Source organism: Chelon labrosus, assembly GCF_963514085.1.
Source record: "Chelon labrosus genome assembly, chromosome: 10".
In the NCBI taxonomy this organism is placed as follows: Eukaryota; Metazoa; Chordata; class Actinopteri; order Mugiliformes; family Mugilidae; genus Chelon; species Chelon labrosus.
The window spans coordinates 11,748,723-11,770,282 of NC_140360.1; the positions used below are offsets into that span (position 1 = coordinate 11,748,723).

Consider the following 21,560-nt stretch of genomic DNA (forward strand, 5'->3'; position numbering starts at 1 on the left):
TGCATGTTTTTCAGGACAGATAGAGCCGAGTGTTTCCTGCTTGATACCAGAAATACATTTTTGCAATTAGACTGTGTTATGCAAGAGGGGCCAAGCAGGGAAGGGACAGGCCTTGTGCTGTTTAAGCTGCACCCGCCTCTCTCCGCTTATAGAAGAGATTGCTGTCTCTAATAATGGATTTAATATAGTGATGATATTTTTTTAAAAAAGAAAAAAGAAATAAACTTTCCAGGTGTGGCTGAGCTCTCCTCTCCTCTCCTCTCCTGTCAGCCCCCATCCTCCTTCCTTCAGCCCATGCCTCACATTGGTGGTACATTGACCCTGATGATGTCCTGCAGCTTAAACAGTTGTCATCAGACCCTTTTACATCCAAGCGTCTTGGAGAGCTTGTTGCAGCCATTAACTGTGCTGTGTTTCCTCTCAGCTAGCAAAACCCTCGGTCGTCTTCGCTGTCTCGGTTCTAACGTTGAGCTTTCTTTCCACCATTGAATATGACAGCTCATTAGTGGCATCTTTTTTACTGTTGATGTCGCTTGAATGGATGGTTAAATGTCTCTTAAATATGTAAATGAGCTTATTTTTGTCTTTATTTTTTAGTCTGTGCGCTCTGATATAAAACAGGTGAATACATAGACCATTATTTTGGAATAGTCTCTTCTAACAACTCCTCAGATAAAAATCCTCAGAAAGTGACCAAACATAAAGATATTTAACGAATGTTGTCCGTCATCCAGGTCATGTTACATCCAAAAAATGAGGCTCAAACAAATGTAGCCAGACTTGTTGGGTTACTTAAAGATGTTTCACCACTCACCCAAGTAGCTTCTTCAGATAAATTGGATGTAAGATGAATTTTTTTGATTTACTAAATATATCGGACATTGTGAACCACAAAACATCAGATATTTGTTACTTTTCGATTTCCAATGATCAAATAAACCAAGCTATGCTGCTGTGAGCTTACTGGGTGAGACCTCTAAAGAGGATGTACTCAATCTGATCATCTTTGGCACCTTGGCGTTTACATGAGTATAATCTTAATCTTAAATTGTCTCTTTATTTATGCGAACGAGGCATAAATTATAGAAACTGCAGCATTTACTTTTTAAGTTCCTATCTGAACAGTATAATGTCAAGATGCAAGAACATATAAAAATGTACACAAAATAAGATATGTAGCACAAGATAAAACTCCCATTGGTTCTCTGCTCTCCCACAGTTGTAGTGTTTTCTTTTTTGCATCAGTTGTAAAAAGAATCTGCCGATTGTCAACAAGAAATGTCGTAAATAAATAATGTGGCAAGGATGCAAGATTCAGGCAGCCTCCATGCCTTTTAGTAATTTCTTTTCTCCTGACTCTTGCAGAGCTGCTACTGTGGATGGTACAAACCTAAAGCCCAAGTAGCTGCAGGATGAAAACATGGCTGCACCCCTTATTGCACCGCCGGGACCTGATAGCTTCAAGAAGTTTACTTTGGAATCTTTGGTGGTCCTTGAGCAGCGCATCAATGAGGAGAAGAAAAGGAAGCCACCCAAGCAGGACAGCAGCTACCGAGACGACGATGACGAGAACAAGCCCAAACCCAACAGCGACCTGGAGGCTGGGAAGAGTCTGCCCTACATCTATGGGGACGTCCCTAAAGGAATGGTGGCGGTACCACTGGAGGATCTGGACCCATACTACCTGAATACTCAGAAAGTGAGTTCACAAAGAACCCATCCACACGCAATCATGCCATTCAAATGTCAGCACTTCAGGCAAAAACTGGATTCAGATACTCTAAGATTGATTTTGGTAAACGAAACCAAAAATCAAACTGAGCATTGGATAAATCTTATTGCTGCAGGTGTTGACAACCAGCACATTTATTAGTGTTTGTCCCTCTCTCTCAGGCTTCCAAAAGCTCAAATTATGAACACATATCCTGCCAAAAACTTGAATACTGAACCTGGCAAGTCAAAATATTACACCATTACATCACTGTGAGCATCCATCTCTCATGTAGAGCCCTTTTTTTCAAGGAGACAGTTTAGTTGTTTACCTTAAACAGAAAAACACATTGGTTGGCAGATGAGAGGCTTCATGACGTAAGGTGGATCATACATAATGGTGGGACTTTACTCCGACAGAGCAGAGACGCTGCGTGGTTTGCGATGGTCGACATCCAGGTGTGCCATGTTTACAGTTATTTTCGTTTTATAATTAGGTTGCAGAATGTAATTAGTTTTTTGTCTGCGAAGACCTATGGGGAGTGTGCAGGTCGGTCTCCCGAGCTGCTGAGCTGGTCGCTGCCGTACCTCTGAGGTGCTCACAGGGCTTTGGGGAAAAGGTCAGAAGCAGTTACCGTTGAAAGAGTGTTGTTCCACATGACAGACTTTCCTAATTGTTCAAAAATTAATCTGAGGCAGGAGAGACAGGCAGCAGCAGCGGGAGGCTGGTTGTCTTAGAGGAGACACGTGTCTCTCTGGGGTTTCTGTCATGTCTGACGCTCGGTGTGAGGACAGCCAGGTGACCTTGACGGTCTCTGAACATCACCACCATGTGCACCTGTCAACCATAACTGTTGAAGGAGGCTACACTGGCTTCACATGTCTTTTTCTTGCTCTTGTTGTACCAAGATGTTGACACCGTTACTTGCAGATCTTGAAAGAGGTTGAAACGTCCCTAAGATTTGCATTAATTTAGGATAATCTCGCCTCCGAAATGCCCTGCAGCGCTCCTGTTTTCAGACAGAGAGCTGTAATGTGAATGCTTGTGTCAAAATGCAAGAATAGTTGATCATAAAATGGCTGTGCTTCACATTTACATTCACCGAGATGTAAAGTGTGCTGTGGCGAGTTTAAGGCTGCCGTGTTTATAACAGGACTGTGCGGCGAGGCTAAAAGCTTCTGCCATGGTAACGCCGTTTGTTGTCTATTTTTAACAAAGAATTATGTAACGAAATTGGTGTTTTGATTCGAAACGGTCTCCTCCAATCACACGGTCATCGAAATCCTGCTGCACTTTTGGTAAAGACGTTGTATAATATAACAAGCTACTCCTAACTAACAAAAACAAGGTGGTAATAATCGGTTTAGTCATCACCGTTAGCTGAACGGAGCGTGTTTAGGTGGGTTCCTCTCCCTCCCCGTCTGTCTCTGTCTTATACCTCCCTGTTTTTACACAGTGCACGCTGACTGTTATGTAATGCACCAGTCCGGTGCACAAGGAGGAGGCACGATTCGGATGACACGTGGCAAACATGTCCAGCAATACGTGGGACTGTTGATTTTCCACTGGCTAATGCACACCTCCGTTTTTCCCCACGTTCCATGTGTTAATGCACAAATGCATGCGAATTGTGCAGACCTCATTGTCCTTTTTTGCTTCTTGACTCTGCTCCTGCCTTCCCCAGCAGCTCTCGGCTTCGGGCAAATCTAATTATGGCCCTCAATCTAGTCTCATCGTAATACCAAAGGGAACTGATGCTGCTATATGGGTGTAGCATGCCGTGACGTCAGATCAGGTGGTGACCTTGATGGGACAACATTGCTCTGTATGTCTTTGTCAAGTGAGCGGTGGGGGCCGGCTCTGGATCTGGTTACGATCCTCGCAGGAAGGAGGGGAGAAAGATGTGGAGGAATAAGGCTGTCCATCTTCTTCATGACGAATCTTAATTTGTGGCTCCTTTAGATTGGGTCATAGCTGAGGCGGAGGGCTGGCTGGCAGGCTGGGCGATGACGCAGCATCCAGTCCTCCCCGCCGGGCTAGTGGCTGGAGCAGGGCCGTGCCACGCTGGGCCCGACCGGGCCAGGCCAGGTCGAGCTCGACGTCACCGTACAAGGCCTGGTGAAGCATCATTTTGAAGGACAGGGGAACGAGAGAATGAGATGGAGGGAGGGAGGGAGAGATAAAGTGAGGACAGGGATGAAATGGACGACATGTGCAAGGATGCATGAGCACACTTGCTCTCCTTCTTGCAGCAGCCAGAATCACTGAAACGCGTTGTGCTGGGTATACAACATTTCTAAATACTATCGAGCTTCTGTAGATGTTCTAAGATTTTAGTTTGAAGTTTGAAATCAGCCCTATCAGTGAAATAAATGCCACGTCTATGTGTTTATTAGAGGAAGGCAGGGTCTGCTTGTTGGTCCTCGAATTAAACAACGAATATTTACAGTGATATCATCTCAGACATCACAGAAAGCTCAATGTGAGGTACATTAAATTTACACGATGTGAAGATCACGGTATAAGGAACACGTCGGCATGTCGCCAGATTTACAGAGAATCTTACTTTCTTTTTTGGATGTAAAATGGCAGTTGCAGGGAACAAGCGAGGCGAGGAGTACGTGAGCAGGTTAGCATCTACAACGCAACACGGCAGTTTAGCCCCGCGCCATTGTTCTACTCATGCGCCGGTGAATGTGAGGCTGCACCAGTAAAGGCGCCATAAAATGCAGGCCATTTACAATTTACCACATGGGTTGAAAGAAGGGCGCTCGTTGAATGGCTGCTGCGGCCCTCATGGATGCAGATGCTGCAGCCCTGCCTGCTGCCTCCAGCTTCGGTTTCGAAGGCGCTTTCTCCCTCTCCCTCTCTCTCTCTCCCTCTCTCTCTCTGTGTCTCCCGCCCATCCCCCCTCCCCTCCTCTTCGCCGTCTTCTGCCCTGCTCCCTCGCTCTGGCTCCCTCCGCCCTGCTTCTCCTCAGCCTGCTGCTGCTACAGTTGTTGCCTGCCTGCCTGCTTCACTTGCTCTCCATCTCCCCTGTTTTTCCGCCTTTCCTCGTCTCGGCTCTCCTCTTTGCTCAGCTCTGGATTATGAAATTTTCAGTAGCTTTGCAGTAGTGTAGTCATGCGTTGCAAAGGAAAAAAAAAAACGACTCCCTACATATACAGCACTGGTGTGTGTGTGTGTGTGTGTGTGTGTGTGTGTGTGTGTGTGTGTGGATGACAATATTGTTTACTCTTTTTAGTGCATGCTGGTTTGTGAGCAAATGTCACTTAATGCGTGTGTTTTTGAATCAGTTTGTGTGCATCAGTCATGCCTATGTGCATGATGCTCGTAATTAACAGAAATGTCAAGCTACTGGTATCTAGGACATTTCCAAGTGTGTCATTATATCTGACCATAGTGTGAACTGGGAATGTTTACAGTGTGTATGAGAGTATTAACTCTGACCTACAACAGTAACAAGAGAGTAAGATGATCTAATCATGTTTAACTGCTCAGGCTGGATCTTAGTTGTCTCTTGGTTTTAGTCAAATCAACATCGGTGAGGTCAACTGCGCCGTTCTCTGGGCGGAAACGTTTTTTGTTTTTTTGGCTGTTTCTGTTTCTCGTTGGCAACATCTCACACGTGCGCCTCATTTTGGAAATGCATGATCATGTGACACCCCCATGAGGCCTTTTTCCGTGCTTTTCCTCACCCGTCCTTCCTGCTTCTCTTCCTCCTCCCCCCTCCCTTGACTCCGCTGTTGGTGGCTCTGCAGGGCTTAATGTAGTGAGGGAGGCCTTGTTAAAAGCACAAGGGCCCGTATCACTTGTGCAAATGCACAGTTTCATTAAAGTTTCATGCAAATCGCCTATGTTTTATTTAAACGATTATGGGGTTATCCACAGAAAATGGCTTGCCAGCTCCGCTCGGTTTTGCTCGTTTCCTTCGCTTAAAACTGCCGCGGTGGGCCGGGGCGGCACTGAGAGACTGGGACACAACACACAAACAGTAGAGACATCCTGCCAGCTCTTTTTACTGTTTTTAAATATGCAACACAAAGTGAATGGCATGATACTTTACGAACAAATACACATCTTTTATATATTCTCTACATACGTATGTGTTTTGAATACTGATGTATATCCAGAGGACATACTCACAATGTAGAAAACAGGATGTTTTTAATGATTTATACTAATGTTCTCTGCATATTCCGTCTAATTAATTGACTTTCTCTCTCTCTCTCTTTCTGTTCTCTCCACAGACGTTTATAGTGATAAATAAAGGGAAGACAATCTTCCGTTTTAGTGCCACACCTGCCTTGTACTTCATAAGTCCTCTTAATCTGGTTAGGCGAATAGCTATTAAAATTTTGATACATTCATATCCTTTGAAATGGTGTCTTAACATCAGCGACAAAAGGGTTTCCTGTTCCCGTGTATTATTCATGGTGGCATGTTCTGTCTTTCTGCTCGTACTGCCACTGATGTTTCCTGTGACTGGTGCTGCGGGAGAGGATTGGTGGGTTACAGTCAGAAGACAGTAGCCATTTTATCATTGAAGGGAGAGACACAAATGATGAGTCATCCTTAACAGTAAACCAAGCCAGACCTTCTCAGTAAGCCCATTATCTGTGCCATCCATCTCCGTACCCCGAGCACTTGAAGGTTGTACCCCTCTCTAGTCAGAGGGCTGTCAATGACTCAAGAGCTGGAGAGAAATTGTTTATGGGGCAAAGAGCTGTGCAGCTGATCAGAGCTGCACTTCCACAATTCTGCCAATTTGATTGACCACAAGATAAAATCCATAGAGAAATGGATCCCTGATTGGATACGGGAAACTATCCGGTTACACCATATCTGATCTACAGATCAAACGCACAAGAGGCTGCATTACAGAGAAACAAGTCAACTCATGGTCACCAGTTGCTCAGGCATTAGTCAAAATCTAGTACATTACCCACAATACAACTCCACCTCCAACAGTTGAATTTCAGGTTTGTGATTTTAGAACAAACTATTCTATCCTAATCGTACTTTTTATCTGGTTCACTGTTCCCAAAGAATTATCCACATAAGCACACTTTATTATATGTAACTGCCAGACATGTAAAGTGTGCGGTGACTGGCCAATACATGTTTAGGGCTTACCTTAGCTATATGTTCTCCACTTCATTCGACCTGGCTGCAGATGCTGAAGTCGACTCTCTGCAGCTTTCACACCAAAGAATACTGCTACTACGAGCTCCGGTCAGGTTCATCCCTGGGAGAGTCACACGTTAGGCTTGTAACCACTTTGTTGAGACTTTTTGCTGAACATTAACACAAGCAAACTAGCTGAGAGATTAATTAAGTGATTTAAAGGATCAGTGCTTTTGATTTATGTGGCATTTAGAGATGTGATTGCAGGTTGCAACCAACTGAATGCGCCTGAATTGACACTCACTTGCCAGTTCATTAGGTACACTGGTAAAAACCATATACATTCCAACATAACAGTCCTGCACTAAATCTTAGCTTCATGTCTGTTATAATGTTCAGTTAATACTGCACCAGAAAGGTGATATTTCAACTGGATAATCAATTTGGAGGATGTAGTTTGTGATGTTGTTTAACTGGATTGAATTAAACATCGAAGTCTTTCTGTTATTTAGTCTAGCCCACTGTCAGAATAATAGAAACATGTGTCGGTACAACACAACACAATTCAAGAGTACAACAATCCACAGCTTTCAAAATAAATCAACAGCTCTCTCTGTTATTTAAAAAAAAAAAAAAACACCATAACCTTCATGAAGATAAGATTTAGTGCATGGCTGTTATATAAGAATGTATTTGATTTTACTAGTGTACCTAATGAACTGCAAAGAGAGTCTCTGGTGGCTGCCCCAAAAACAGGAAACTATACATGACTACTGGGTGGCACAGTGAGTGGCGTGGAGGTTCGCACTGATGCCTCACAGCAGAAAGACCGACTGGGGCCTTTCTGTGTCTGTGTGGGTTTTCTCCAGGTACTCCAGTTTCCTCCCACCGTCCAAAGACATGCTCGTTAGGTTAATTGGTGATTCTAAATTGGCCGTAGGTGTGCATGTGAGTGTGAATGGTTGTCTGTCTCTCTGTGTTAGCCCTGCGATAGACTGGTGACCTGTCCAGGGTGTACCCCGCCTCTCGCCTGATGACAGTTGGGACAAGCTTTAGACACCCCCTGACCCATCACAGGGTTACAGAAGATGAATGAATGAATGAATGAATATGGCAGGGCAACATAAAGGGCTCCATGGAAGAGGACATGCCCTCTGTATAGGTATGAAGGGCTCTAAGCTAGCCAAAGCATGACTGATAGTTCAAGGTTACACTAATGAAAACATACTGTTATGAATTTTTGCTGCTACTAAATCCCCTCGTAAATCCTGCTCACTGATCCTTTAAACAATTCATGACAATAACATGACAACATTGAGAATATTAACCGTTCCAATTCTGAAATAAAACAAAACAAAAATGCCCTCATTTCCTCCCATGAAGACACAAGTCGTGACTGTTACTGACCTCTGTTTCCTTTTTAGCTAATTCTGAGGTTTCCTTTGAGTGTTGACCTCTCTGCACTTAAAGCTTTGCAGCTTTAAAATGTACGATGTTTCATCACGCCATTGTATTTCCACTAAATATATACCATTTAAATATTTAATGGGTAAAAATAATGGCCTTTGTGGTAGTAGACCCACATAACCACCTTCCGTTGAGTGCTTGGAGTTGCTTTATGGCATTAACCCTTCGCATGTTCAGAGGCTGTTATGGCTGACTGGACCCCAGAAATCTCATTACTGTAGGTACTTTTTTTTATTGCTGTGTTTTACCTTTTCATTGAAGTTTGATGATGCACATAATCCCCTCTATAGTCCATGTTTTCCTTAACCCGCTCCTCACTCTTTTCAGCATGATCATTATGTGTACTATTTTGACCAACTGTATATTCATGACCTTTAGTGATCCTCCTGAGTGGTCAAAACAAGTAGAGTAAGTACATTTCTTTATATACTCGCTGTTTTATAAATGCATGCCAAGAGTTGTATACTGTATATATTTTTTTTTTTTTTTGTATACTGTATATTAACATTATGTTTGAGCTACAGAACTAGTATAGTTTTTATGTAAAATATATACCTGTTTGTTTTTGAAAAACTCACCTAAATATGCATTGTTTACTGCACAATTATCAATACAATATCCAACTGAAAATTCTTCATATTGGTAACCTGTTATTTTGATAACATACCTGCCTCTCCAGATACTACCTTGTTTGATCAGGAAGAAGAGGCACAATATAGGAAACATTTAAAAAAAACATTAATAATGTGCAACAGACAACTTTTCTTTTATCAAATGCGATTATCGGGTCAAATGCTGATATAAAACAAACCTGCTAACATTAGCAGGCCGTTAGCTTTGGTAGTGTTAGCCTATTAGCATGCTGAGGTGCCACACTTAGTTGTGTACACGGCAAAACAAACCTGCTAAGCCTGATAGAACGGTTGTTGTTAGCCGAGGAGCTAAATATAGATGTGGAATATGGTAAAAGAAACCTGCTAACACGAGCAGTTGGTAGCATTGTAATTTATAGGTTGTTGTTGAGGCGCTAAACTTAGACAGTGGATACAATAAAATAAACCTGCTGGGATGAGCAGTTGTTAGCGTTGTCATTTATGGCTTATTAGCATGCTGATGAACCAAACTTGGATGTTTAACACACCTGCTAACATTAGCAACCAGTTAGCATTGTAATTTCTAGCTTAGTAGCATGCTGAGGCGCTAAACTTAAACGGAGAACGTAATGAAGTCAACATGCTAATATTAGCTGTTGTTTGCATTTATATTTTTAGCTTTTTACCATACAGAGGCATTAAACTTATCTGCTGACTTTAGGTCTTTTTAAAAGATCACCTCGTGTATATATAAGCAAGTTGTTCTCATATGTATTGCTGTAAAAACAGTTTTATCTGATCGTATAATTCTAAATTTATCTTGTGTCCTACACTAACTTTAGCCCTTCCTGGGCGTTTTAACAGCTAATGAGGATGCAAACAGTAAGAAGTGAGCCGGCTTTGATCCATGAACTGATTCTGTCAACACTTTTGTCTTTCAGGTACACATTCACAGGAATTTATACGTTTGAGTCTCTTGTAAAAATCACAGCGCGAGGATTCTGTATAGATGGGTTTACATTCCTACGAGATCCATGGAACTGGCTGGATTTCATGGTCATCTCGATGGCGTAAGTATTTTTTCTTGTGATCAAACTGCCAGTGGATGATGAAATGAAATTGTGCGCAAATACTGTTAGTTTATTACAGAGGGTGGGCAATGAAACTGATGAGTTTTTTTGTGACGTTGTTCCTTCTTTTCGGTCTGATAACCCATCTTCCGTGTTTCCTCCATTGATCTGAGACTTCTCTGGTCTTTCTCTTTGGGAATTGAAGGTCTCCATCCGACACTCTGCGGCCTCCCTCACAACACCCGACACCTCAGTCCCATTCATCCAATTTATCTCCCTCCTGTCATCTAACTCTCCGTCACATTCACCTATTCTCTCTCAATCTTCCAGAGTCTACAACATCCAATTTAAGGCCCAGCATCTCCCTCGTCGACTATAAGTCATGTAGTAGTTTATAGCTACCAGCAAATACACACCCCAAAATGATCAGCACCGTGTAAAATACGACGTTTCATTGTTTGGGGAGCTGCCACAAATCCCATCTCTGTGTGAATTTACCTTTCCACCTCATACCTGCGTGTAAATAACAAGCTGTTGTAACTGTGGTTTGATCCTGCAGGTATATAACAGAGTTTGTAAACCTAGGCAATGTCTCAGCTCTGCGCACGTTCAGGGTGTTGAGGGCATTGAAAACTATTTCTGTAATTCCAGGTAAGACAGGATGGGGCGGGGGACGGTGGGGCGGGGTCGGTGTTAGGTGTATGTGTCTTTCTTTCCTTTTACCTTCCACCCTTCTCCTCAGTGGACAGGCTCTGTGAGTGGCGTCGTTTCCTCCTGGTTCGGTGGTGTTGTGCTCTTGGCGTGTGTGGTTTTTGTCATCGTGTTTGTTCTGTGTGTGATCCTTCCCCTATTTCAGATATATAACAGAGTTTGTGGACCTGGGCAATGTATCTGCGCTGAGAACATTCAGAGTTCTCCGAGCATTGAAAACTATCTCTGTCATTCCAGGTGAGACTCAGTTTAAACACTAAGGCTGATCCTCTCACCCTTTCTTTTCTACTCACTATTATTATGATTACAATTATGATTTAAGCAACAACAAAAGAATTGGAGACAACCATTTTTTGATTTATTTTTCCTCCAAAATTATCAAAAATGGTACTAATACATTTTTGATAGGCTTTGCAGTCTCCTCTAGGGCCCTTCAAAGTGTCTGCACTCTCTTCTGCCCCAGTAGCGCTCTCATTATGAGGCATGTTTCAAAGGCAGCTGTGTTTCTCCTTATAGCTTTAGTTTACTCCTTTGACTAGCTTTAAGAATAAGTAAATACCCTTATTATTATTATATCTGTAGAATATGCCCATCTTAATGCCAAAAATCAGGTGATTATACAAAGTATTTATCAGATAAAAATAGATCATAACTTCTCAAATTTGCCATGAATCCTCATACTTGTTCTATTATTAAAGAAATGTGTTTTGTTGCACATGTATAGCTAGTGACTGATTTGGAAAGAGAGGATTCCTGTTACTGGGATCCAAAAAAACACTCCACAATCCTGGTCTTATGTTGTAGGATATGAGAAATGACATAGCTCTCAGAGAGATCCCACAGAAAATACACCCATTATTTATGCATGAAGACTGCCAAGCCTAGTTTGTGAACATATCTCTTATGCTGCATGATGCTTTTCGGTCACTTGCTTTTATAATATTAGCCTAACAAGAGCTTGGCTGACAAATGGCATTGAAAGTTTGATTTGCCCTCTTTTGTCTTTTAGTTTGAGTATTGATTTGTCTTTCTCTTCTTTTTTTTTTTTTTTTTTTTACGACCTACTTGAATGATATACCACACAGAGGAAAAAAAATAAAAATGTGTTCACATTATAGAGGATGGGGACGCAGATGGGATGGTTGATTGACCTATTGACCGCTCTGAGTGACACTGACCGCTCATCTGTTCATCTATTGATAAAGAATGTTGAACAGATGTCGTGTTTACCACAGAGAGCTACTACACGGATGGCTTTTAAAAAAACTAGCACGTTCACGTTGTAGTTTGAAGAAGGAAGTAAATTTCAGGAGGGTAATATTTAGATTAAAGTGCACTACGAGTTGTATCATTTGACATCTGGGAAATGTATTTGTTTAGATAAGAAGTCAGTCTCATACAGCTCATACAGCTCACTAATTATCACATTATATCTGGTTTGTTTAATGTGCACTAAACAGAAGTGTAAAAACAAAATGTGCATAGCTATGTTAGTTTGTCAGCTTTAGAAATACTAGAGGGCAGATTGCATTACTGCCAGACAGAACCAGGCTAGCTGTTTCTCTTTATTTAGCGCTCTCTATGCTAAGCTAACTGTTAGCTTAGCATAAATCTTTAGAAGACAGGAAGTAGTGATCTTCTCATCTAACCGTATAAATTCCAAAAATACTGAACTTTAATTAATATCCCCAGCTCTGGGGTGATAAACATGTAGCTCATATAAAATATATACATAATTATTGCCACTTCATTAGGCACACTAGTGAAAATGAATCTGCTCTGATATAACAGTCCTGCACTAAATCGAAGCTTCAAGATTATGATATTCAACAAACTACATCCTCTAAAATGGTCATGGAGTTGAATTAAGTGCAGGATTGTTTTATTAAAAGGCATTTTTGAACTGGTAATTTAGTGTATAAACATTAGTTTAATACAGTACCTTACTGCAATTCATACACTGCTAATTTAAATTTGTCCATGGGATCTACTCACACATTACAAGATCAGAAAGATTATTTTACTTTAAATAATTCTTTATTTTGTTTCAATTGACTCTTCCAAGCTAAGATGTAATTTTATGAGAATATATGTTATATGTACAGCTGGTAAAGTCCACTGTACCGGTAGAGGCTGAACAGTAAAAGGGGGTGCGGGTCATCCGGCTTCCATGTTTGTGTTCCTCGTGGACCCATGTGAACGCTGCCAGAGGATGCCTGTCCGGAAGGTAAAGCGATTGATTTTGTTTTTAGTGAAACAGTGGATGAGACAGACTGCAGGGTCCGCGGTATGGGGAGTCAGTGCTTTCCTAATGTCACCTTACACAAGACAGTTCAAGAAAGTGCCCACACTGGCGCTGGCATTGAATTGCTCCTGTTCAGCCTTGGCGTTTAAATGACCTGCATGCGGTTTCCAGCCCCCTTGCCTGTGCCCCCTTCTCATGGCCCCTCGTTGTGCTGCTGTGCTCTATTCCTTATGGATTTCCTCACTTTTCTACAGTCTTCCCCCTCGTTTTCACTTAATCCGTCATTGGCAAGAAACACGCAAATTTCTCTTGTTGTAGAGCCAGCCATTTTGATTTGATCTGTGCTACACTAATTTATCTGGATAAGCCTGAAAAGAGTGGGAAGGCTCCTAAATATTTCCTGTTTGTTGGTTCTAGACATGTATGTAATCTGTCAGATTATTTGTCCAAAATGTATTACTACCCATACGTTGAATTAGATTTAAAATTTGACCCAGATAAAATGTTATTCATATAAATTCATTACAATGTCAGAAACATATAATTGTTACTAATTTACAAATTGAATGCAAAAACATTTCTGTAATCCGTACCTTAAATTCAATATGAAGGCAGTTTATTCTTGCCTCACCCCAAATTTTTACAAAATCTTGCTAGAGTAAAGAGATATATTTTTAGTAGACAGTCCAGAGATTAACCCCTGAGACATTAGCAGCACCTGCATCACCTGCAAAGCTTTGTGTACACGTGTGTGTTTGTGGCTGCCCCCCAGGCCTGAAGACCATTGTGGGCGCCCTGATCCAGTCTGTGAAGAAGCTTTCGGATGTGATGATCCTGACCGTCTTCTGCTTGAGCGTCTTCGCCCTCATCGGCCTCCAGCTCTTCATGGGCAACCTGCGCCACAAGTGTGTGATCTGGCCAATGAACAGCACCGAGAATTACCTGGCCAACGGCAGCAAGGGCTTCAGCTTCGACGAGTACATCATGAACGACAGTGAGTAGAGGCGAGGCGAGTCGGCCCATATCCTAGAATGAGAAAACGATAATGAGCTGGGTTGAATTGGAAATGCGTGAGCAAACTGTGGTTTGTGGTGTGGATTTGGAGAATATTTTGACAGAATGTGTGGGAAATGACTCATTATGGCTGCTTGTTTTTTTTCTTCAGCCAATTTTTACTTCCTGCCCGGCCAGTTGGACGCTCTGTTGTGTGGGAACAGCTCCGACTCTGGGTGAGATACCTCCTCCAAATGCAACGGCTCCTACCATAGACCTGCTGTGACTCTCCTATCTCCCTGTAGTCAGATTACATTACAAGTAAATAGTGATGAGTCATTTTCGGGCTGGATGCCCTGTTCTCTCTCTCTCTCTCTCTCTCTCTCTCTCTCTCTCTTTCTCTCTCTCCCCCTCAGCCGCTGCCCAGAGGGCTACACATGCATGAAAGCTGGGAGGAATCCAAACTACGGCTACACCAGCTTTGACAGCTTCGGCTGGGCCTTCCTGGCTCTCTTCCGACTCATGACACAGGACTTCTGGGAAAACCTTTACATGCTGGTAAAGCAGATGTGTCAACAAGTTCGGCTTGTTTCGATATACGACCACATATCCGTCACTAAATATGATGATGCGTATGAATAGAAGAAATGCAGAATGAAGCTGAAATGATTAATCGACTCATCGATTAATAGAAAATTTGTCACTGTCAATAAGTTATTTAGAAAAACTGGTTTCATGTAGCTTCTTAAATGTAAGGAACACAGTGATTTATACTATATTTTAAAATTTGGACGTGTTATAGACTAATTCAAACTAATGGAAGATCTCAAAGATGTACTGATGGAGAGTTTTCATCATTTTGTGGCATTTTAGAGGCTAAATTATAAATTGATTCATCAAAAACGGGTCATATTGTGGCGTGGTGGTGTTGTAGAATGTCATGCACGCTGTAGCACAATACCAAGCTTATTAAAGGAGCAGGACATCCCGTGACACTTTGACCCCCTGAAGAACCTTACGTGAACCACAGTGTTGTCAAAATGGACAATGATCCATCGCCTCAGCTCCTCCACTGGTTTCTGCAGCTCCACTTGTCAGACAGAAAATGGTGGACGCTTCTGGCTCTAGCTCCTCTACACCTGTTTTTTGTTTTTGTTTTTTTCCTGCACCCACTCATCTCATCTGGATACTGATGGCCACTGCCCTTCAGTCTTTCTGTCAGGCCGCTCCACAATGAGCCTCCCTGAAATGGTGGAGACGCTCCTGCCTCTGCATACAGAGGCGGAGTGGAACGAAGGAAGGAAGGAAGCATGAAATATTAACAGCTCAGGATCACAGTACGGCCAATGAGAGAGATGAGACCTGATGAGATCTGATGGGAGCATCCCATCACATAACTCTATTTTTACACCTGTCTTTTTTACACCTGGATCGTACTGCTGTTGTGTTCTGTATATTGTGAGCTATCATTTCACAGCCGTGTGTCGATTTGCTGCTGTACGTGCAGTAAAATTAGTAAATACCATCCCCGCTGGTCGTACTGTATTGCCACAGCTCACGGCCTGTTACAGTAGACACAAGGCTTAGTAATCGAGACAAAAAAAATACAACGTTTTGGCCTCATAATCAACTTACTCTTGTTGTGTTGCATACGCTTCGGAGCAATACTTGTCAACTGCATTCATAATTCATGTGTGAGTGAATTTCACTTCTCCGTCAAAGGAATTCCTCTAGTTTTTTCTCTGCGATAGTTTGCCAAAGGAGGCTGGTGATTTTAAGTCAAATGAGGGCTCCCACTATTAAGCTTAAAACCTTTTTAACGTATGTGAACAAGACTAAATCTATTCACCGTTCAAAATTAAATGACTGAGACATTGCTTGGCCATGCACTGGCTGGCATAGTTAGGTTAGGATGGAAGGATGGGTCAAAGTGCATGTTATCCTGACATGTGCGCCTGTTTACAACCATAACTAGTAAAAGATTTTTGTTGTGGAGGTCGCGTATCAGTCCGTGATTGAACAGCTGAGGTTGACACTGAGCTTGAGTCTGCGGTTGAGGTTGTGTATCAGATGTCATGAGAGTCTCTTCTGTTTCCCTCTTCCCCCCCTCCTTCCTCTGATGCACTGCCTCCTAACAGACCCTGAGGGCGGCAGGGAAGACCTACATGATCTTCTTTGTCTTGGTGATCTTTGTGGGTTCGTTCTACTTGGTGAATCTGATCCTGGCTGTGGTAGCCATGGCTTATGAGGAACAGAACCAGGCCACCATGGAAGAGGCGGCGCAGAAGGAGGAAGAATTCAAGGCCATGCTGGAGCAGCTCAAGAAACAGCAGGAGGACGCCCAGGTCAGTTCTCTGCAAGATGGAGGAGGAAAGACTTCCCGAATCATGCCGTGTTGACTGTTAACTATTGTACTGACTTTATTCGTGTGCTTGTTTCTGTGCAGACTGCTGCCATGGCAACCTCTGCAGGCACGGTGTCGGAGGACGCGGTGGAGGACGACGGAGGAGGGCACCTGTCTTGCAGTTCCTCTGAGATGTCAAAGCTCAGCTCCAAGAGTGCCAAAGAGCGGCGCAACCGCAAGAAGAAGTGGCGCCAGAAAGAGCAGGAGAAGGAGAAGGGCGACAGCGAGAAATTTGTCAAGTCCGAGTCAGACGACGGCAGCAAGAGGAGCCGCTTCCGTTTCCCCGATAACCGCCTGGGTCGAAAGTCTTCCATTATGAACCAGGTGAGAAAAGAAATAAATCTCAGCTTTGCTCGGTTGTTGTGCAGACAATTTGAAATCTCTGTCTTTCAAACATAATGAGGAAAATTTCCAAATAGATAAATCGTCGTGGAAAAGATGTTAGTTTGTTTAAGAAGGGTCAAATCAGTGGCATGCATCAAGCAGGGAAAACATCTAAGGAGATACTGGAAGGATAGTGGGGAACCAGTGCATCAGGGTAAGAAGAGAGGCAGATGAAGTGATGCACCCATCATGCCTACTGCCTACTGTACAAGCCTGTGCCATTTTTTGTAGCTTCAAGACATAGGTACATTTTTAGTTAACCATCAGGTATTTGTCCTGTTTTTGTGAAAGTTGTGCTGATGCTAAAACCCAAGATCTCTTTCTAAAAAGGTCTGAATAAAAAGACATGACCATGACGGCGTGTCCAAACTTTCTCCACATTCCCTCCACCTCAAGACCAGTTCAGTCAGGTTTTTTTTTCTCTCTCTCTGTCCAGATGTTGTTGGAGGAAGACACACAGAAAAACAAAGTCACAGAACAAGAGCAAGTCTATTTGTGGCTGTATGAAGAGAATATAGATGTCAGTGAATCACGTAGCCGCAGGAACAGCGTTGTTTTTTCTATTTTTTTTTTTTGCCTGTCGATTGATGGGGAATATTTCAGTTTAAGAATGCACAGTGTGTTGTTGCACTCTCTCAGATACAGAGCAGCAAATAGTGGCCAAAGATAAAGAAGCACATGTCCAGCTCTTGAATTATTCAATGTTTGCATGAATGTTTCAGAGGGAGAAATCCTGCAGCTTTGCTTCAGCCTCACTTGGACTCCACTTGCTCTTATATTCAGTTTTATGAAGTAGCATTCACCAAACAACATAATAAGCCATGTTTGTTTGTTTTTTTGCTTTTTGCTTTTAATCTACACATGCTTTCCAAAAAATGTGATTTCACACTTCTGCTAGCATACTTTATATGCAGGTGCAGTAGTACTCATACCAGCTGCAGCCCAGGTTGATGTTTGCATGTCTCACGTATGTTATTCCAGCTGGCTGCATCTCTGCCCCATGCGTAGGTGTGAACTTGACCGTATTATATTATTAAGTCACGGAAAGTGCCCTGGTTGCATTCCATTTCCCACAGATGTTGCGTTTCACCCTGACCTCCAAAGCCGATGATAAACAGCATAAAATGACGGTGCAATCAATTGTTACTGAGAAACGTCTCTTTCTTCTACCTCCTCCCCTCCAGTCCCTCCTGAGCATCCCCGGCTCGCCTTTCCTCTCCCGCCACAACAGCAAGAGCAGCATCTTCAGTTTCAAGGGTCGCGGTAAGGACGTGGGGTCGGAGAACGAATTCGCAGACGATGAGCACAGCACGGTGGAGGAGTGCGAGGAGCGCCGTGGCTCCCTGTTCAGCCCCTACCGGCGGAGCAGCTACAGCGGCTTCCAAGGGAAGAGGAACAGCACGGTGGATTGCAACGGCGTGGTGTCACTCATCGGCCCTGGGCCCGGTGGACGCCTTCTGCCTGAGGTGAAAATAGATAAGGCAGCTACTGACGACAGTGTAAGGAAGTCAATGAGTAGACCTATCTAGGCATGGCCCCCCTCTCGTCCGTTACGTTTCTTTCTGGCTCTCTATTTTCTACTCTGTCATCTTTGCAAGTCCGTATGTATCTCTTGGCTAAGCGCTCGCGCATTCCCTCCCCCAGCCCCTGCAGTGTATGCTGCCCTCCGACAATAGACAAAGGATGGAAATTTAAAAAGCGATTATATACCATAACCAACCCTGAATTCCATAGGTTAGAGAAACTGGGTCTATCAGTGACTTCCAGGAAATTTTGTTGTTTGAATTGAATGATGAATGTTTTGAATATGCTGATATCAGTTTTATTTATTATGCAGACACTAATCAAACATAATTCTGTCATTGTACTGCTTCAGCATTGGCCAATTAGATTTTACAAAACATTCAGATTTTATGTGTGGCTTTAAGGCACTGTAGTAAAAAAAAACAAAAGAAGCAGAATTTGTGTTAACAAACAGCATATAATGATGCGTTAACATGCTCCAGTGTGTTGATGTGTTCCTCCAGGCATCCAGGTCCTCTGCTAGCCTGTGTGGGTAGATCTACAATAGAAGGCGGAGGAACCAGAGGGGACCAGCACTGTAGAGCCACAGACATTTTGATCTGAATCCCCAATTCCCACATCCCCTATAATACTATCCTATTATATAAGTAGCACACACCATCCTATCAGGCCTTCATAAATTACTTTAGGAAACAAAGGAGGGCTGCTGTCCTTGTCTGTCTTTACCGTTCTCTGTTTTCCAAACTCTCCCTGGTCAGCATTAGTAAATTAGTCGTGTCTCATTCTAGTTAGCATGGTAGATTTAGACCCTAAATTAGAACAAGCATGACGTACTGTAGACAACTAGAACAATGGCTATGGTGTCTGTAATTTCCTCTCTTTGACTTGGAGCATGCTCATGCATGACAACTGGATGGATCTGAACTACCTGCCTCCATATGATCTCTGTAGAATGCTCTTGACTTGATGGTTGCAATATAAGTTGTATGGTTTCAAAGTAGGAAGATACAGTAGCATCAATTTGCAAGTAACATTAAAATGGCCAGATTTGGGAGACGATTTTTGTAAAATTACCCAATGATTATATTGCAATAGCAGCAACGCCTCCATTACTGCATGACAGGACTGAAAATGCATTCATGCAGAAGCAGTTCTCCTTGCACAGTATCTCACAATCCATTTATTATCCAACTGGGATGAGCTAATTACATTCAAACACAATTAGGTCAAGTAGCGCTAGACCACTGCTCCCACTTTGGCTGAGACCTGCATGCATTTACACCATACACACATCTTCCTTGAAACCAGCATTGATATAGAAAAGAATGAAACATTTCCTGTCCCCCCACCCCCACCCCCACCCCCTCCAAAAAAAATCTGATCCTCAACTACTTTTTCCTGCCAATGCTGTTGTGCACTTCCCTCCGCCGGCCACCGGTGGTGATGTGGGATGGTGTTCATGTCCTCTCCATGGGTGCTTGATTCTTCCTCTCCTCCTGACAGCCAACTACTGAGGTTGAGGTGAAGAAGAAGCTGTCGGGCTCCCTGATGGTGTCTGTGGACCAGCTCAATACCTCCTTTGGGCGGAAAGAGCGGGCCAACAGTGTCATGAGCGTCATTACCAACACACTAGTGGAGGGTACTGCCACTTTAACCCAGCTATTTAACCTGCTCTCTCATTATTCTTTAACTAGGGCTGCTCTCATTGGTTGATTAGTTTGACATGAATTTCCTGCTTATCTGCTTTGCATATCCAACAGTACCAGATACATACAATGCATACAATTTTTTCTATCATATTACACCATTGCATGCTGTTTGCTCAAGCGCACAAGTATGTTTGGTTTTGATGTATGATCCGCGCTATGTCTTCAGAGCTGGAGGAGTCTCAGCGAAAGTGTCCACCATGCTGGTATAAGTTTTCTAACACATTCCTGATCTGGGAGTGCTCCCCCATGTGGATTAAGATCAAGGAGATTATGAACTTGATAGTCATGGATCCCTTCGTGGACTTGGCCATCACCATCTGTATTGTCCTGAACACCCTCTTCATGGCCATGGAGCACTACCCCATGACCACTGACTTTGAGGATATGCTGTCTGTAGGCAATCTGGTGAGTGGAGACGTTTATGTTCTTTTGGTTTTATCCCAATTCGCCCGTAAAGAAATCTTCTCTGATTCTTTTCAGCAGCTCACGGACAGGCGTTAACCTCTAACCTCCTGCTGCTTCCCTGTATCTGTGGATTTCTAACTTTCACATGCGTTCCTCCGTCTCCTCCTTCTATCTCTTTCTTTCCTCTGGTTAAGTGGAGCTGCTGTTTGTTTCAGTGGGACCATGCTGCCTCTGTGCTGGTTGGCTGACTGGTGGGAGGCCTGCATTAATATTTCATGGTGCCTGATCGATGATGCTGCTCTAAAATGGTGCCTGAATCATGGCTCAGATAACTCATCCTGGCCTTATTCACTTTAGCATTTATTTATTTATTTTTAGAAAAGTGAGTAAATCTGAGCACTGGCACCATGACATGCTCAGTCTTTAGTGTATATATATACAGTATATATAAAATGAGATCAGTCACAAATGATACACACTTCTAATTATTGCAATGGAGAAGCTCTTGCTCTTCGTGTGTGTGCGTGTGTGTGTACAACACATTTCTGCTCCGGGATAATTTACCAGGAAAGGCCAAGGTGTTTTACAGGTGGAAATTTCTAGGTCACCTTGAAGCAATATGAGTCATCGTCTTGCACACGATTACACACACACACCCACACACACACTCACCCACACTTACATTATGTATTTATTCATTATGTGAGCTCTATGATTGAGGACAGCCATCAGTAATTTATCTGAGCTGTTACGAGTCCACAGAAGTGCCATTTCATCCTTACTGATTACTGAGCAGCTGACACGCACATACACTTACTGACATTAACTATACGTGCCTCTTGCCTCTTTAAATAATTAGATTTATCCTACTGGCCAAATGCAGTTACCATAGCTTGTCATTTATAACACGATAGACTTTTCTCCAACAAATATCGTAAAAGTCTTTCACCGCCGACTACTACGCGCGTCTCCCGTGAAACATGTCGTCGAGCCAAATCCATTTTTTTTCAAATCTGTTCTCTTTCCTACCTGCCAGGTGTTCACGGGGATCTTTGCAGGAGAGATGCTTTTCAAGCTGGTGGCCATGGATCCGTACTACTACTTCCAAGAGGCCTGGAACTGCTTCGACGGATTCATTGTGACGTTGAGTTTAGTGGAGCTGGCTCTGGCTGACGTGGAGGGGCTCTCTGTGCTGCGGTCATTCCGATTGGTAAATA

At 43.0% G+C, this 21,560-nt stretch overlaps 1 protein-coding gene across 6 annotated transcripts in view; it reads left to right on the forward strand.

Moving 5' to 3' along the window:
* The first annotated feature begins 1,354 nt into the window (after window positions 1-1,354).
* Window positions 1,355-21,560, forward strand: part of scn8aa (sodium channel, voltage gated, type VIII, alpha subunit a) — a 36,531-nt gene continuing 16,325 nt past the window's right edge. Inside the window, exons 1-14 of one of the 6 annotated variants that reach the window (XM_084553107.1) lie at window positions 1,355-1,699; window positions 5,962-6,095; window positions 8,633-8,713; window positions 9,840-9,968; window positions 10,528-10,619; window positions 13,697-13,918; window positions 14,090-14,153; window positions 14,334-14,475; window positions 16,056-16,262; window positions 16,364-16,645; window positions 17,890-18,204; window positions 19,736-19,868; window positions 20,105-20,343; window positions 21,380-21,553. In XM_084553107.1, coding sequence (XP_084409233.1) covers window positions 1,421-1,699; window positions 5,962-6,095; window positions 8,633-8,713; window positions 9,840-9,968; window positions 10,528-10,619; window positions 13,697-13,918; window positions 14,090-14,153; window positions 14,334-14,475; window positions 16,056-16,262; window positions 16,364-16,645; window positions 17,890-18,204; window positions 19,736-19,868; window positions 20,105-20,343; window positions 21,380-21,553 — 2,493 coding nt within the window. In that variant the 5' untranslated portion in view covers window positions 1,355-1,420. Of the gene's footprint in view, window positions 1,700-5,961; window positions 6,096-8,632; window positions 8,714-9,839; window positions 9,969-10,527; window positions 10,620-10,824; window positions 10,917-13,696; window positions 13,919-14,089; window positions 14,154-14,333; window positions 14,476-16,055; window positions 16,263-16,363; window positions 16,646-17,889; window positions 18,205-19,732; window positions 19,869-20,104; window positions 20,344-21,379; window positions 21,554-21,560 lie in introns of all 6 variants that reach the window. The other 5 variants (XM_084553105.1, XM_084553106.1, XM_084553109.1 and 2 more) reach the window with 5 other exon arrangements.